The sequence below is a fragment of the Oncorhynchus mykiss genome, chromosome 23, assembly GCF_057628025.1.
Source record: "Oncorhynchus mykiss isolate SJ-2025 chromosome 23, ASM5762802v1, whole genome shotgun sequence".
Classification (NCBI taxonomy): Eukaryota; Metazoa; Chordata; class Actinopteri; order Salmoniformes; family Salmonidae; genus Oncorhynchus; species Oncorhynchus mykiss.
In genome coordinates, this window is record NC_143044.1 from 50,242,968 (window position 1) to 50,261,668 (window position 18,701).

The 18,701-nt window shown below is 42.4% G+C and overlaps 2 protein-coding genes across 2 annotated transcripts; one reads left to right on the top strand and one right to left on the bottom strand.

The window, feature by feature from the left end:
- The first annotated feature begins 868 nt into the window (after positions 1-868).
- Positions 869-11,109, top strand: LOC110503019 (endoplasmic reticulum lectin 1). Its single transcript, XM_090217578.1, has 14 exons — positions 869-1,162; positions 1,443-1,547; positions 1,661-1,741; positions 2,766-2,843; positions 2,934-3,062; positions 3,273-3,496; positions 4,132-4,279; positions 5,305-5,469; positions 5,913-5,972; positions 6,125-6,249; positions 6,491-6,568; positions 8,812-8,887; positions 9,046-9,169; positions 9,248-11,109. The coding sequence occupies exons 1-13, from the start codon at positions 1,019-1,021 to the stop codon at positions 9,115-9,117; spliced, it is 1,485 nt and encodes a 494-aa protein (XP_090073704.1). The 5' UTR covers positions 869-1,018; the 3' UTR covers positions 9,118-9,169; positions 9,248-11,109.
- A 461-nt stretch (positions 11,110-11,570) lies between these two features.
- On the bottom strand, positions 11,571-16,293 carry gpr75 (G protein-coupled receptor 75). The gene is made up of 5 exons (XM_021581398.3): positions 15,823-16,293; positions 14,766-15,037; positions 14,431-14,684; positions 13,415-13,797; positions 11,571-13,189 (listed from the first exon to the last, which is right to left on the bottom strand). Exons 2-5 carry the CDS (start codon positions 14,837-14,839, stop codon positions 12,215-12,217), a joined length of 1,686 nt encoding a protein of 561 aa, XP_021437073.1. The 5' UTR covers positions 14,840-15,037; positions 15,823-16,293; the 3' UTR covers positions 11,571-12,214.
- Between the last annotated feature and the right edge of the window lie 2,408 nt (positions 16,294-18,701).

The following is an 18,701-nucleotide window of genomic DNA, read 5'->3' on the forward strand; positions in this document are numbered from 1 at the left end:
GTATAGTATAGTTTAAGAATACCATGCTATTGTTTGATGAGAGTGCACAGTTATGAACTTGAAAATATATTAATAAACCAGTTAGGCACATTTGGTCAGTCTTGCTACAACATTTTGAACAGAAATACAATGGTTCATTGAATCAGTCCAAAACTTTGCACATACACTGATGCCATCTAGTGTCCAAAATCTAAATTGCGCTTAGATTTCTAAATTATATATTGGCCTTTCTCTTGCATTTCAAAGATGATGGTACAAAAAAATACAAGAAAGCCCTTGGTTTGTTCTTTGTATTATCTTTTACCAGATCTAATGTGTTATATTCTCCTACATTAAATTAACATTTCCTCAAATTTCAAAGTGTTTCCTTTCAAATGGTATCAAAAGAGGGTCAACAATGCAGTTCACAAAATAGAGTTAAGAAAATATTTACTAAATAAACTAAAGTATTTTTTAAATAAAAAGTTAAATAACAATACCGAGGCTATATACAGGGTACAACAGTATTACAACAACCACCTGAGACCCTGAGGAAAGTAGGGGAGGGTGGACATTGGGCAAAGGGTGAGGATTTAGGATCCCTGTGAGTAGGCCAGCACTGAATGACCCGAACAGTTTGTGCTTTAGTAAGGTTGGTTTCTGGTAAGTAGAGTTCCTAAAGATTATACATATGCTTTTGTTGACAGGAAACGTATTTTTTCGGTGAAGCCGGGTATATTGTGGTAGAGTTGTTTTCCGTCGCCACCTACAAGAACAATTCACAACTCAGGGAGTCCAACCAATACAGACTGCCGATGTTGTGTGTCCCAAAGCTGGCTAAACAGGCTGTACCGGAAATAGACGTGGCAAACGACTGGATACTTCCTGTTCGCTGTGTTGACAAATGAAAGAGAGACAGCCAGATGGATTCATAATTTTACGATAACTCCAAAGCTAACCCGGTTTTAACTCAGGTTAGCTATCTCATGCCTTGGCAGGCACCGTAGAAGGTAGTTAGCGATCGAGCCTTGCAGGGGTAATGGACGGGACTCGGCTGTTGTTCGTGTTGTTTGGGGGTTTGTTGGAGGTGTATTGTGGTGTGTCGGCTAACAGAGGTGGATCTCCTTCGTTTACTGATGAAATCCCATTCAAAATTAACTGGCCCGGGGCCGAATTCACCCTGGTGAGTGTTTTGTGATAGAGAATAAATATAGTTTTTGTCATAGTTAACGTTAAATCATGGCTGGTTATTTATGATTTCATTGAAAAGCGAACGTTAGCTAGCTAGTTTTAAATGGTGATAAAGTATGTTAAGCTTAAGCCTAGCTAGCTGAAAATTCCTTGTTATGGCTGTTGTCATATGACTGCCAACGCAGAAACTGACCATGCATAGTTTGCCTGTTATGACTGCTGCAAAGCAGAGCACTTACACAACATCTGACCCTAAATCTGTCCTTCCATAGCCAACCTCAGGTGCCTTCTACAAAGAAGATGACTTTGTCATTATGACAACAACAGAGAAGGAGAAATACAAATGTCGCCTGCCTTCCTTGTCAAATGGAGATGGTGTGAGTTCGAGTAATCATTTTCAGTTTCACTCTTTACAACAATATTGCTTCTCACTTATCCTCCTGTCTCCCCTCCCTCTCTTTTTCTCTCTCTCCGCACCCCTCTCTCTCAGGATGATGACAAGGTGTACGCTGGTCCCACTCCAGGTGATCTGCTGGACCCACTGTTCAAAGAGAGCAGCTGCTCCTACAGAGTGAGAACTGAACCGTTTCACTTCTACTTCTGTCTAAATATAGGCTATACTGAGTACCACTGCAACACTAATGTCATGGCCCCCCCCTAGGGATCACATGCTATAGATGTACACTGTCTAAACTACTGGCACACAGCTCGGACACCCATGCATACCCCACAAGTCATGCCACAAGAGGTCTCTTCACAGTCCCCAAGCCCATAACAGACTATGGAAGGCACATAGTACTACATAGAGCCATGACTACATGGAACCATGACTACATGGAACTCTATTCCACATCAAGTAACGGATGCAAGCAGTAAAATAAAAACCCAGATAAACACTTTATGGAACAGTGGGGACTGTGAAGCAACACAAGTATTGACACACACACACATACAATAACATACACGTGGATTTAGTAATGTGGTGGAGTAGGGGCCTGAGGGCACCCGGTGTGTTGTGAAATCTGTGAATGTATTGCAATGTTTTAAAGTTGTATAAATCACCTTAATTTAGCTGGACCCCAGGAAGAGTAGCTCCTGCTTTGGCAGCAGCTAATGGGGATCTATAAAACATACAAATAAATACTACCTTTCAAAGTTTGGGGTCACTTAGAAATGTCCTTGTTTTTGAAAGAAAAGCAATATTTTTGGTCCATTAAAATAACTTCAAATTGATAAGAAATACAGTGTAGACATTGTTAATGACTATTGTTGCTGGAAACGGCAGATTTATTTCATGGAATATCTACATAGGCATACAGAGGCCCATTATCAGCAACCATCACTCCTGTAGATAATCCATAAACAATCTGCCGTTTCCAGCTACAATAGTAATTTACAACATTAACAATGTCTACACAGTATTTCTGATCAATTTGATGTTATTTTAATGGAAAAAAAATATTTTCAGTAAAAAACAAGGACATTTCTAAGTGACCCCAAACTTTTGAACGGTAGTGTCATGTACTGTGCTGTCACTTTCTATGGATAGGCTAACCACGGTCTCTTCTGGCATTTGTTGTGGTGTTAATTAATAGATTGAGTCATACTGGACGTATGAGGTTTGTCATGGGAAACATGTGAGACAATACCATGAGGAGAAGGAGACGGGACAGGTCAGTGGGAAATGATGGCATCATTATAATGTCTACCATCAAGTATGTTGCAATAAATAAGAAAAAAATATTTTCGTGTTGATCTGGCAGATCAAAGTTCAGGAGTACGTCTTGGGAAGCATGACCAAGACGACAGAGTCTTCAGCCACTTCAGGAACAGAAATTGCAGAGGTAGAGAAAGTTGAGGAGATGGATCCCACGCCAGAAGCTGAGAAAGAGGTTGGTTGTTCAACATCTTGACTCATACACATAAATACATTTTAAAAAACACTTCGTAAGACTTCTTTGAACTTTGTCTTTTCTCGTTTTATTTCTCTCTCTAATCATGTGTCGCTATTTTGAAGGTTTTACTTGCTGTGATTAGTTTATCTACCTAAGTTGAATGTGCCGATTGTCTCTGCTAAGCGATGAAAATATAAATGTTTCTAGGTTCCCACTAAGAACGTGGAGGGCCAGCTGACTCCATACTACCCGGTGTTGATGGCCCACGGGACGGCGTGTGTCCTGAAACAGAACACGCCTCGCTCCACCAATGTGCTGTATGTCTGCCACCCCGAAGCCAAGCACGAGATCCTCTCTATCGCTGAGGTCACTACCTGCGAGTACGAAGTAGTGGTGCTGACCCCTCTGATCTGTGCACACCCTAAATACAGGTGGGTAGAGAGAGAATGAGGTCCACAACCAAAATGCAATAGCATAACACCCTTCACCGCACTGCTGGCTTGCCACTGAAGCTAAGCAGGGTCAGTCCCTGGATGGGAGATGCTGCTGGAAGTGGTGTTGGAGGGCCAGTAGGAGGCACTCTTTTCTCTTGTCTAAAGAAAAATCCCAATGCCCCAGGGCAGTGATTAGGGACATTGCCTTGTGTAGGGTGCCATCTTTTGGAAGGGACATTAAACGGGTGTCCTGACTCTCTGTGGTAACTAAAGATCCAGTGGCACTTATCGTAAGAGTAGAGGTGTTAACCCTGGTGTCCTGGCTAAATTCCCAGTCTGGCCCTCATACCATCATGGCCACCTAATCATCCCCAGGTTACAATTGGCTCATTCATCCCCCCTCTCCCACGTAACTATTCCCCAGGTTGTTGCTGTCAATTAGAATGTGTTCTCAGTCAACTTACCTGGTAAAGTAAGGGTTAAATAAAATGACAGGTACCAGCAGGTCTACTGTAAACTGCATCCCAAACCCAACCAGTTCCCCTCATTATGTATTTCTCAACTATAAGTCAAGGGGACTACCTTGTTTGAAATGATATGGAGGCTTATATCTTTATCCCGTGGTCTGTTAGGTTCAAGTCGTCCCCTGTGAATGCCATCTTCTGCCAGGCCATGTCTGGTTCTCCCCTGCGGCCTCATAGTCTCTCTCAGATGGACCGGGAGCAGGAGGAGCTGCTGAAACCTCCCTTCACTGCCGCTGCTGCTGCCCCGGAAAGAGAAGTGAGAAAGGAGGAGGGGGGAAGGAGAGAGACTAGGAGAGGAGAAAGAGAAAGGGGAGAGTGAGAAAGAAGACAGGAGAGAGACTAGGGGAGGAGAAAGAAGACAGGAGAGAGACTAGGAGAGGGGAGAGTGAGAAAGAAGACAGGAGAGAGACTAGGGGAGGAGAAAGAGAGAGGGGAGAGTGAGAAAGAAGACAGGAGAGAGACTAGGGGAGGAGAAAGAGAGAGGGGAGAGTGAGAAAGAAGACAGGAGAGAAGGGAATGTTGAAGATAAGAGGTGATGGTAGTGGGGCACAGTGGTGAAAAAATTTGCCAATTGTCATACGTGAGTAAAAGTAAAGCTACCTTAATAGAAATTACTCAAATAAAAGTAAAAGACACCCAGTAAAATACTACTTGAGTAAAAGTCTAAAAGTATTTGGTTTGAAATATACTTAAGTATCAAAACTAAAAAGTATAAATCGTTTCAAATTCCTTATATTAAGCATATCAGATGGCACAATTTTTCATGTAAAAAAAAAAACGTACAGATAGCCAGGGGCACACTCCAACACTCAGACATCATTCAGAAACAAAGCATTTGTGTTTAGTGAGTTGTCAGATCATAGGCAGTACGGATGACCAGGGATGTTTTCTTGATAAGTGCGTGAATTGGACCTTTTCTGTCCTGTTAAGCATTCAAAATGTAATGAGAACTTTTGGGTGTCAGGGAAATGTATGGAGTAAACTACATCATTTTCTTTAGGAATGTAGTGAAGTAAAAGTGGTCAAAAATACACAGATGCCCCAAAAAACTACTTAAGTAGTACATTAAAATATGTTTACTTAAATACTTTACACCAATGATGGGGCAATACAGGGTCATGATCAGAAGAACGAAAATGTGTATTCCTGTTGGACAAGTTCGGGTAGGTAGCTATTCCCACTTTGAAAACTGTTTTGTCTGTACTGAACACAACCCAGGTTTAGAAGCTGTCTGTTTAATGTATTCTAACTAAACACCTCCTCCCTTCTCTTGTCCTCCAGGAGGAGAGTACGTCCCCCATGAGAGAGGAGGCCTTCTCCTCTACCCATAAGCCCCTGGTGGTGGGCGGGCAGACCCAGGTTACCGTGGGAACCACCCACATTTCCCGTCTGACAGACGAGCAGCTGATCAAAGAGTTCCTGAGTGGCTCCTACTGTCTTCATGGGGTTAGTATGAGGCCTGCTGATAGGCTGGCTGTTGAAAGGGACACCTGCTCATTGTCTACAGCCACATATTGGCTACTGCTCATTGGCTGCTGTTGTTAATTCAATGTAATATGCAGTGCCTTCAAAGTATTTAGACCCCTTGACTTTTTCCACATTTTGTTACGTTACAGCCTTATTCAAAAATTGATTAAATAAACCCCTCAGCAATCTACACACAATACCCCATAATGACAAAGCAAAAACTGTTTCTAAGAAATTTTAGAACATTTATAAAACAAACGCGTAAGTATTCAGCCCTTTGCTATAAGACTCAATTGAGCTCAGCTGCATCCTGTTTCCATTGATCATCCTTGAGATGTTTCTACATCTTGATCGTGGTAAATTCAACTCCCACAACTCTTCATACTGTAGCCTCTGTCTGATGTCTAGAACGTGTGTTGCAGGGAGTGGGATGGTGGAAGTATGAGTTCTGCTATGGGAAGCATGTACATCAGTACCATGAGGTAAGGGTTATTTACTTAGTAACGTTGAAATGCTGAAGCACAACATTTCCTGTAGACTGAAAGATGTTACAGTTTTGGCTGGCTGGGTGCCTCATGTATTTTTTGCGATGTTAAAGTATCTAATATAGGATGATGAATTGATTCTCTCCCAGGATAAGGAGCAGGGGAAGAACATTGTGGTAGTGGGCAGTTGGAATGCTGAGGAACATCTGCAGTGGGCTCAGAAGAACGTGGCCAGATCTTACCAGTTCAAAGACCACGGAGTGCAGAAAGTAAAGTACGTCCGTCAGCCATACAAGACGTTTATTTATTTATTGATCAGCACAATGTTAATGAATATTGGGGCATTAGGGGCTGGTGTCCTGGACAAAGATGAACTCAATGGAGAATATCAATTGAAAGGGCGTTTTAGTCCAGGAATAGGATTCTTCAGGGTCCAGGAAACCTGATTTTCTAATGACAACACATTGATTGATAGTCAGGATAAGGACTTCATGGTTGTTGTACTTCCTCCCCAGACTGGTGTCTCTCTTCTACGGCCATGGGGACGTGTGTGACCTGACGGGGAAACCCAGACAGGTCATCGTCAAGCTCAAGTAGGGTCTCTTAATATTCTTATATACAATTGAAGTCGGAAGTTTACATACACTTAGGTTGGAGTCATTAAAACTTGTTTTTCAACCACTCCACACATTTCTTGTTAACAAACTATAGTTTTGGCAAGTCGGTTAGGACATCTACTTTGTGCATGACACAAGTCATTTTTTCCAACAATTGTTTATAGACAGATTATTTCACTTATAATTCACTGTTTCACAATTCCAGTGGGTCAGAAGTTTACATACACTAAGTTGACTGTGCCTTTAAACAGCTTGGAAAATTACAGAAAATTATGTCATGGCTTTAGAAGATTCTGAAAGGCTGATTGACATCATTTGAGTCAATTGGAGGTGTACCTGTGGATGTATTTCAAGGCCTACGTTCAAACTCTGTCTCTTTTCTCGACATCATGGGAATTCTTTTTTTAAAATCAACCAAGACCTCAGAAAAAATAATTGTAAACCTCCACAAGTCTGGTTCATCCTTGGGAGCAATTTCCAAACGCCTGAAGGTACCACGTTCATCTGTACAACCAATAGTACGCAAGTATACACACCATGGGACCACACAGCCGTCATACTGCTCAGGAAGGAGACTCGTTCTGTCTCCTAGAGATGAACGTACTTTGGTGTGAAAAGTGCAAATCAATCCCAGAACAACAGCAAAGGACCTTGTGAAGATGCTGGAGGAAACGCATACAAAGTATCTATATCCACAGTAAAACGAGTCCTATATCAACATAACCTGAAAGGACGTTCAGCAAGGAAGAAGACACTGCTCCAAAACCGTCATAAAAAAGCCAGACTACGGTTTGCAACTGCACATGGGGACAAAGATGGTACTTTTTGGAGAAATGTCCTCTGGTCTGATGAAACAAAAATAGAACTGTTTGGCCATAATGACCATTGTTATGTCTGGAGGAAAAAGGGGGATGCTTGCATGCCGAAGAACACCATCCCAACCGTGAAGCACGGGGGTGGCAGCATCATTTTGTGGGGGTGCTTTGCTGCAGGAGGCACTTCACAAAATAGATGGCATCATGAGGGAGGAAAATTATGTGGATATATTGAAGTAACATCTCAAGACATCAGTCAGGAAGTTAAAGCTTCGTCGCAAATGGACAATGACATCCAAAGTTGTGGCAAAATGGCTTAAGAACAACAAAGTCAAGGTTTTGGAGTGGCCATCACAAAGCCCTGACCTCAATCCTATAGAAGATTTACAAACCTGGCCTACAAACCTGACTTAGTTACACCAGCTCTGTCAGGAGGAATGGGCCAAAATTCACCCAACCTATTGTGGGAAGTTTGTGGAAGGCTACCCGAAACGGTGATGTAAGGCAGGTCCTCATCAGACAACAGGCCTGTAAGCCCATTGCCGACAGTCTGAGCACTGATTGTGTGTTCCTGCTGCAATTCGGGCAGTTGTTGTTGCCATCCTGTACCTGTCCCGCTGGTGTGATGTTCGGATGTACCAATCCTGTGCAGGTGTTGTTACACGTGGTCTGCCACTGCGAGGACGATCAATTGTCCGTCCTGTCTCCCTGTAGCGCTGTCTTAGGCGTCTCACAGTACGGACATCGCAATTTATTAGAGTCCATAGAAAGGCCTCTTTAGTGTCCTGTTTTCATAACTGTGACCATCATTTCCTACCGTCTGTAAGCTGTTAGTGTCCTAACGACCGTTCCCCAGGTGCATGTTCATTAATTGTTCATGGTTCATAGCATGGCAAACAGTGTTTAAACCCTTTACAATGAAGATCTGTGAAGTCTTTGGATTTTTACAAATTATTTTTGAAAGAAAGGGACGTTTCTTTTTTTTCTGAGTTTACATGATTCCATATGTGTTTCCACACTATTATTCTAAACTGTAGAAAAATTTCAAACACTTGAATTAGTAGATGTCCAAACTTTTGACTGGTACTGTATATCGTGAGTCATCATTGGTGTGGTCTAGTAGGGTCTCTTAATATAATATACAGTACCAGTTTGGGTACGCCTACTCATTCAAGGGTTTTTCTTTCTTTTTTACTATTTTGTAGAATAATAGTGACGACATCAACTATTAAATAACACACATGGAATCATGTAGTAACCAAAAAAGTGTTGAAACAAATCCAAATGACTTTGAGATTCCCTCTGCCTAGATGACAGCTTTGCACACTTGGCATTCTCGTTCAGAACGTTTCATGTCACTGAATACACAGCCGGTCTCTGATGGAAGCCCGTCCTGTGTCTCAGGTGTAAGGAGTCTGAGTCTCCCCATGCCGTCACTGTGTACATGCTGGAGCCTCAGACCTGCCAGTACGTCCTTGGGGTAAGAATGCACACACGCATCACTGTCACACCATGTTATGGTTCAACACTTGAACCCATTCTTGCTGTTTTTTCCGCAAGCGGTTGGGCGAGTCAGGTTTCCAGTGTATCACTACACATGGCAAATAAACATGATCAGGTTATTTTTTTTCCCATCAGGTTGAGTCTCCAGTTATATGCCAGATCCTGGACACAGCTGATGAGAAAGGCCTTCTCTCCATCTCCAGCTAACAGCACAGACAGAGGAGGCTGAAGAGATGGTGAAAAGGAGGGATGAACAGAAGTAAAAATGAAGACGTTTTACTACATTTAAATTGAGAAAATGATGTGCACATCTAGTAACACGTCTTCTTTGTTCTAGAAAATAAAGGACAGGGATTTAGGCAAAGATGTCCTGAAATGGAAGACTGGATGAACCAAGGCCCATGGCACTACTCAGGAGGTCCAGACTGACATGGACTTGGAGAGGAGCGTGTTGATCCTGGAACGGCCCTTGGAACCCAGGGCCACAGCACCCCTCTTCCACCCTGGCTTAAACCTCCTATGTACTGAACCAACTCCATGTTGCATCAAAAACCTTATGATAAACCTTACATTTGATCTGAGTTGGAAATGGGACCCTGTTCACGTCACAAGGCTCTATGGACTGGACTTCAGATCTTCCTCTTAGGGCAGGTTAGTTCTAGTGTTCTCTGGCCAAGATGCCTGGACAGAACAAACAATCATTCAAACAGCATCATCAGGATAACCAGCTTCCATGTTGTAGTTGAACACTATATATAAACTCCCAGTAAGTTATTGGGTAAATCACCAACATTTCGGCATCACTGTGTTCTCTTCAGGGTAATGTCATGATTGCTAAAACCAGGTTATATAGACAACAGTGCAATTAGCGCAACCAATGACATTAGTGAAGTGTGTCATAATTCATTCTAATTAACTTAATAATTGAGTAAAACTGTTAAATAACATTGACTATCCAGTAGCAGCTCACTTTGTTGAAGCTAATCAACCTCTCTCCTCTCAAATAGACAGGCATTGAGCATGTTGCTCTACCAAGGAGAGGAGGTAACATTGAGATCCTACTACTACAAAGGGAGGCCTACTGGATATCCTCTCTAAAAACATTGACCCCTAGTGGTCTGAATATTGACTTTGATCTCAGGCCCATTTTATGAACAAGTCTTATGAATGGATACATTCTTTCTACAGCTTATCAGCATACACCCAATATGTTCCCCCTGTTGATTATGCATTATGGTTGAACCAAAAGATGACATGTAACACATTTTTTTATGAAATGGGAAACAAATATATATGTGAAATTGAATTGAACAATGTATGTTGGTGCTAATATATACAATATTTATGTTTCCATATGATAACAATAGCCTAATATATTCAATATGCTATCATTTTTTTTAAATGTATGGTTTCATTCAATTCATTCTAATTAACTTAATTATGACACACCCTTCACTATTGTCATTGGTTGCACTAATTCCACCGTTTGTCTACATAATCTGGTTTAAGCATTCATGACATTACCCTGAAGGCACAGTGATGCCGAAACATGGTGATTTACCCAATAAATGACAGGGAGTTTATATAGTGTGCAACTCTTTATTTATAGAGCTGATAGTTTATTCGCCGGTAGTCAGCACCTCTACATAAAATCATTTTCTCTGCTCATGTTTTTATACGTAGTTGGTTTTATCCTCAGCATTTTAACTGTATTTATTTGGGTTTAATTTCAGTTTGATTACATGCTTGTCCTTGACAATTATACGTTTTTTTTTTGTTTGTAGATACAGTATCTTCCGACAAAGTCCGTTTTGAATTTTAAAATATTTGGACAAACAATATCTGGGCATAGTAAGACTGGGGCTTTGGTGTCAGGGTTGGGGTCAAATCCATTTGTCAATTCAGGAAACTGAAATTCCAATTTCCTCATTCGAAAGCAGTAAGGAAAATTAGGATTTGAATTTGTTTACTTCTGAAATTGACCCCAACCCTGGTTGTTGTTACGTTACAGGGTGATTGAGAGTATCTTATAAACTGATGTGCTGTGAATTCAATCCCTGGATGTTATTGACGAGCGCTGATGATTAACATTGGTTATGCACTAAATCGGATGTCATTTCTGTGGATTTCTAAATCTGGTGTGTTCTGTGGTTTAAATGAGGAATACACTGAAAAAATAAATAAAACCATCTGAACAAAGTTAGGTTGAAATGAATTCTAGTCATACCCCATGGTCTTGGATAGCTAGCCACAATGTGATAACCTGATTGGTCCTCAGCTCTCAAACATGACACATTTAGTAAAAGGCCAACAAAAAGTGACTTCTGTCTGATCACTGGTAGATAATGTGATACAATAGATCAGGGGTTCTCAAACTTCTCAGTAACCCCGTACATTCTATGTATTTGAACTATTCCACAGCTAGCTCACCTGATTGAACTTGTTGACTAGGTGAATCAGGTGTGTTAGTTCAACAACATGGTGAAACGTCTGGGGGTTGAGAGCATCTGTACTGGACATCATTGTGTGACATGACAAAAGCTTGGACAGTAAGTTGCAGGTTGATTAGTTGACCACCAGAGGTCTCTTACTCCATAAGAGGTGTTTATACAATAGATCTTCAATTTAGATATTTTCTTTGCCAGGAGCCACTGGACACATTGCACTTGCAAAACATTTACTGATATCATAGAACATGTATGAGACTCACAAATACAGTATTATTATGACGAGAAAGACCATCTAAATTGTACAATATGAAAAATGTCATGTCAGTGTAAAAAGTGATTCCACTTATTTCAGTAACATCAATAACAATATGGGATCAGTGGTGTTTCTCTCCCTCTGGACTAAGAGATCTTCCATTTAATATTCTGAAGTCAATGGGGGTTATTCTTTACCTCTAACAGTTCAATACCACATGATATTCAGACAATTAGTACCGTTTACTCTCTGGTGTCTTGTGGTAATAGTCATATAATATTATAGTAACTTTTAGCATCCCTGATCTATGTGCCCAATCCCTCTCCAATTTCAGCATGGTGGCAGGGTTACACTCGAAGTAAAGTATCTGATCAATAAATAAATCAATTCATGTATAAATCATTGTGGTAAGTTAAACTGAAGGTATGGAGATCTGATGCACCGAGGTCCTCTCAAAGTCTGGCAGAACCACAAGACTATGTTAGCCCACTGAACTAAAGCCTATTGGCATTAGATTGGCGAGCCAACACAAGTCTTCAGGTCTAAGCCAAGGCTATTCGTCAGTTTAGACTGAAGGGATCCAATCAATCATGGTGGTTAGTCAGACTGAAGGTATGGGAATCTTATGGGCTGAGGTGCTCTCAACGTCCTGCAGCACCTCCTGGTGGATGTGATAGTGCATGGCAACGTAGGACTTGTTGAACCCAAAGGCCTGGGAGGAGGAGGAGTTGGCAGCAGGCTGCAGACTGTTGGTAGGGGAGCCGGGTCCTGCAGAGGGGCTGCTGTTGTAGATACTGTAGTAGGGCTCGATACGGGTGTTGATGGGGGTGGAGGTGCTAGGGGGCCTGGGCTTACGCCCACCATGCCCGCCTGTAGCTCTCGGACTAGGGGCACAGTCCCGGGAGTGACTGGGTCCACAGGCTTGATCCACCAGTCTCCTTTGTGGCTTGGGTGAGAGGACATAGGCAGAGTTGGTCTCGTGGTGCGAGGACTTGTTACGGTTGACCTCGAGACTGCCTTTACCCATGGCATGGAGCCGTGTCTTGTGCTTGCAGCAGAGGAACACCAGCGCCACCCATTGGAGGCAGCAGAGGACGCGTCGGCGAAGCCCGGCGCTGTTGCGAGAGTACACGAATGGGTTGATGCACGACTTGAGGAAGATGAGCGCGAAACCGCACAGTTCGAACTGGTAGTGAGCGAAGCTGCTCTCTGGAGAGAGGACGTCCTGAGCTAAGGAGACGCCCATGGGGAGACAACAGAGAAGGACGGAGAATACAATCACCACACAGGTTACTACAGCCTTGGAGTCTTTAACTGTGGCCAGGTTGACGGTAGAGACGAGCTGGCAGCAGGTAGCTCCCTGGGCAGCCCCGGGTACTAGACCCTGGCTGGTGGGTCTGTTAGTGTAGGAGTGAGTCTGAATGTGTTGGAGCTTGTTGTAGGTCTGGTTGCGGTAGAGTGAAGGAACCTGGACGGCACACTGCATGCTCTCTAAGCCGGCCGCCATGAGCGGGGGAGGGGGTTGTGGTAGCGGCGGACGTGTGGCGTCTACAGTGATGACGCGGCACTTCCTCACCTGGGGACAGGATGGGAACAACCACTTAGCATAGGGAGACATAACATGATATAAGTCATAACATTATTTTGCTTTATACATGCTTATAGCAAGTTATAAGTAATTAAGTGTGACTAAAGTTTCTTAAAAACGTATCAAATAATCCCGCAAGGGGTGGGTCGCTAATGTGATTTACCTGACACGAAAATCAAATGTTATTCATCCATCCCTCCCTCTCTCTCTCACCTGTGCATTCTTCCTCAGCGTTTGAGCAATCATGAGGTAGCAGACAGACACCACCGCCACGCAGAATGCAAAGTCTGCCAGGTAGACATATAGAACCACCCTTGCAGGCCCACCCGTTAGGCCGAAGTGAGGCAGGCAGGGTCCCTCCTTCATGGGGTAGGCTCGCAGGGTGAGCAGGGCAGCCATAGTAAAGCTAGAGGTCCAGAGGAGGGCGGTGAGAGCCAGAGTACAGGGGAGCGAGGCCATGCGGTTGGGCTGCTGGCCCAGGACCATACGGAGCCGATGGAGGGCGATCACAGCTACCGTCTCCAGAGACATGATGATGAAGGCAGAGCTGGTCAGGTGGAAGGTGAAGCAAAAAGTCTTTGACACGCCCCCTCCTCCTGGAACAAAAAAAAAGTTAACTCTTTAGACTTTTGCAAACCTTCAAGAATCAGACCGGGGTTCAAATATTTGGAAAAATACTTTCAAATACTTGGATCATTTGGTTGAGTCTGCCTATAGTGCTAGATGGGAACAGTTTGCAGTTTTGGGACTTTTCTATTGGTTTATTAAGCTAAGCGAATTCAAATAGGCACACAACAGAACAATAATAATAATTAGGTGGGTGATTATATTCATCCTATTTGTGAATTAGAAAATTGTTTTTTTTGGCATATACCAACTCCCCGAGATCACGAGGTCACGGCCAGGGTCAGCCATTATCAACTGCAATCCTGAAGCAATAAGGGCTAAGTGCCTTGCTCAAGGGTACATCAAGAGATTTCACCTTGTTGGCTCTAGGATTCGAACATGCTCTAACGCTCTAACCACTAGGCTACCTGCCACCCAAAACAAAAATCTATTAATCGGGGACAGACAGGGCCCAGTGTCTTAGCTGTAAGCAAGAGACAAGAACTAAGTAAAGAGCAGAAGGAAGTAAATATCATAGAGATCCTATGAAATGACTATAGAGGCTATGTTGTAAATCCTCAAAGTTCCAGAATGGTATTCTATGGTATATACAGTCTACTGACCTGAGTCCAGGAAAAGCACCAATGCGAACATCGGCGCAGTCACGCAACATATAATCATATCACAGAATGATAAGTTCAGGATCATGAAGTCGAAGTTGGTGCGGAACTTGCGGAAGGCCGGGTGGAAGAAGGAGAGGAACACCACCAGGTTGCCGTAAGAACCCAGAAAGAATATGAGGATGAGGAGGAGGGAGCAGGAAGTGAGGGTAGCCGTGTGGATCAGGGCCCAGCCAGGGGAGGAAGAGGAGGAGGACCTAGAGGGAGGAGGAGAAGATGGCTGATACATATTCCTTACATTCCACAGAAATGTGTATTTTTCTTTTCAACCCACTCACCTCGGGCCCAGGCTGCTGTTGTAGGTGTGGTGGTGGCAGACTGACGGCAGACTGGTCACATTCATCATACACATAGGGCTGGTTTCCCAGACAAAGATTAAGCCTAGTCCTGGACTAAAACGCTGTTTTAATGGACTTTCTCCATTGGGTTAGTAAAGACTGGAGAACAGCCTCACAGGTGTTCACATCATTTCACTGAACAGGATGGTGAAGGTATCTGCTGTCTCCTCCATTGACATGGTCCCCTTGGTCATGGGAAAGACCCCAGATTTCTACATAGAAACAGAGGAATCTGAGTTTAGTACAACACCATATTATTACAATGAAAGACATGTATGAGGACCATTGTGAATGATAATAATTCTGCTCTTTCAATGGAAAAAGCCCTCCCCTTCCTGCCAGACAAGCACTAAAGTCTAAATAGGGTTAGGCTGAAGCAAGAGCAAACAAATCAAATGTGGAGCCTACACAGTAATCTAATCCTTCTATCATTATTGTCGAGGGTTTTACATATATGTTTAATATGTTTACACAATAGATTTGGATAGAATGATAGAATGTGGTTGAGCTTACGACGACAATAGGAGCTGCAGCTTTTGTGTAGGACTATCGATAATGAAAATGTGCATGGAATTCTAAAATTATCTCATTTACTTAGTGAAACATACAGGCTTACCGCATCTGCATTTATCTGTATGTGCGTGTGAATGCTCTGATGCAAAACGATTTCAATATGATAGTCGAGTCATCATGGTCATTTGATTATGGTTATGAAAACCAATACAATACTCAAGGTGTTGCTCTCCATCCAGCCACCACCACAGCTACAGGCATTAGAAAAAACCCGAAGTATTCCTTCACAGATAATCAGAAGCAATAAAATACGATACTTATATTCTGTATGCAACCTAATATTGCGGCTTACTTGGAAATCATAAAGGCATTGTCATATTGATGTGAACGCTAATAGAGAAAAAAAAAGACGCGAAAATAGACATAGGCCTCATTGTTATACAACCCATAGGTTACATTTTCATATTCGGAATTGGCAACTTACCGTCCCCGCATGCATTATAACCACAAGCACATTTATTCACAATATATCATTCAAAAAGAGCGTGTATTTTATTGTCGATGTGATGTATCCATTTTTGTTTTATCCGGGAGAAGATGAAGACCGGGCGCAGTACATCGGTAAGACGTGGGATATGACATACAGTACTGGGCGCGTTCCCCTGCCTAGGTGTTGCTGACGCATGCCAGATCTTACCAGGCCTGGATAGGTATTTTACATGTCATTTAACCACATATTCGTTTCGGTACTGGTACTCCATGTGTTACTAACAGTGTATATATTCATGTCACTATTTCTATTTGATGTTTGTACATCTTTAACATCAGCGATTGCGGGTACCAGTTACCACCTCTAGCTTGAAGATCTCATTCTAACGGAATCAAAAGGATACGAATCCATTCTCATGGTCGATAAACCGCAACATTACCTAAATATTGGGTTCCAACTCGTTCTAGAATTCCCTTTCTTTGTAGGGTACAGTATCTTTGTACATTGAGACCCTCGATGGATTAAGGTACCCTCTCAACCTGGTAGGCTACGGTAAAACCAGTCAAAGTGCCATCTAATATTGCACAATTAGCACTGCACATCAAAGATGTATAGTGCCTTGCGAAAGTATTTGGCCCCCTTGAACTTTGCGACCTTTTGCCACATTTCAGGCTTCAAACATAAAGATATAAAACTGTTTTTTTTTGTGAAGAATCAACAAGTGGGACACAATGACATTTATTGGATATTTCAAACTTTTTTAACAAATCAAAAACTGAAAAATTGGGCGTGCAAAATTATTCAGCCCCTTTACTTTCAGTGCAGCAAACTCTCTCCAGAAGTTCAGTGAGGATCTCTGAATGATCCAATGTTGACCTAAATGACTAATGATGATAAATACAATCCACCTGTGTGTAATCAAGTCTCCGTATAAATGCACCTGCACTGTGATAGTCTCAGAGGTCCGTTAAAAGCGCAGAGAGCATCATGAAGAACAAGGAACACACCAGGCAGGTCCGAGATACTGTTGTGAAGAAGTTTAAAGCCGGATTTGGATACAAAAAGATTTCCCAAGCTTTAAACATCCCAAGGAGCACTGTGCAAGCGATAATATTGAAATGGAAGGAGTATCAGACCACTGCAAATCTACCAAGACCTGGCCGTCCCTCTAAACTTTCAGCTCATACAAGGAGAAGACTGATCAGAGATGCAGCCAAGAGGCCCATGATCACTCTGGATGAACTGCAGAGATCTACAGCTGAGGTGGGAGACTCTGTCCATAGGACAACAATCAGTCGTATATTGCACAAATCTGGCCTTTATGGAAGAGTGGCATGAAGAAAGCCATTTCTTAAAGATATCCATAAAAAGTGTCATTTAAAGTTTGCCACAAGCCACCTGAGAGACACACCAAACATGTGGAAGAAGGTGCTCTGGTCAGATGAAACCAAAATTGAACTTTTTGGCAACAATGCAAAAATGTTATGTTTGGCGTAAAAGCAACAGCTCATCACCCTGAACACACCATCCCCACTGTCAAACATGGTGGTGGCAGCATCATGGTTTGGGCCTGCTTTTCTTCAGCAGGGACAGGGAAGATGGTTAAAATTGATGGGAAGATGGATGGAGCCAAATACAGGACCATTCTGGAAGAACCTGATGGAGTCTGCAAAAGACCTGAGACTGGGACGGAGATTTGTCTTCCAACAAGACAATGATACAAAACATAAAGCAAAATCTACAATGGAATGGTTCAAAAATAAACATATCTAGGTGTTAGAATGGCCAAGTCAAAGTCCAGACCTGAATCCAATCGAGAATCTGTGGAAAGAACTGAAAACTGCTGTTCACAAATGCTCTCCATCCAACCTCACTGAGCTCGAGCTGTTTTGCAAGGAGGAATGGGAAAAAATTTCAGTCTCTCGATGTGCAAAACTGATAGAGACATACCCCAAGCGACTTACAGCTGTAATCGCAGCAAAAGGTGGCCCTACAAAGTATTAACTTAAGGGGGCTGAATAATTTTGCACGCCCAATTTTTCAGTTTGTGATTTGTTAAAAAAGTTTGAAATATCCAATAAATGTCGTTCTCCACTTCATGATTGTGTCCCACTTGTTGTTGATTCTTCACAAAAAAAATACAGTTTTATATCTTTATGTTTGAAGCCTGAAATGTGGCAAAAGGTTGCAAAGTTCAAGGGGGCCGAATACTTTCGCAAGGCATTGGGAACTCCCAATCACGGCAGGTTGTGATCCTGCCTGGATTCGAACCTGTAGTGACGCCTCTAGCACTGAGACGCAGTGCCTCAGACCACTGCGCCACTCGGGAGCACGAATGGCATATTTGGGTAAAAGTAGATTCCTTAATTGAAAATTACTCAAAAGTCGCCCAGTAAACTACTTGAGTAAAAGTCTAACAGTATTTGGTTTAACATATACTTATGTGTAAAAATCATTTCAAATTGCTTAAATTAAGCAAACCATATATTTTATTTATTTGGTGTTAGACAGGGACACACTCCAACACGCAGACAAAATTTACAAAGGAAGCATTTGTGTTTAGTGAGTCCACCAGATCAGAAGCAGTAGGGATGTTCTCTTGATAAGTGCGTGAATTGGTCCATTTTCCTGTCCTGTTAAGAATTCATAATGTAACCAGTACTATTGGGTGTCAGGGAAAATGTACAGAGTAAAATGTACATTATTTACCACTAGGAACGTAGTGAAGTAAAAGTTGTCAAAAATAGAAATAGTAAAGTAAAATACAGATACCCCAAAAACTACTTAAGTAGTATTTGTACTTAAATACTTTACACCACTGAATAGGAGCCATCCCAGAACCAACCAGCATAAAGACACACACACACACAAAG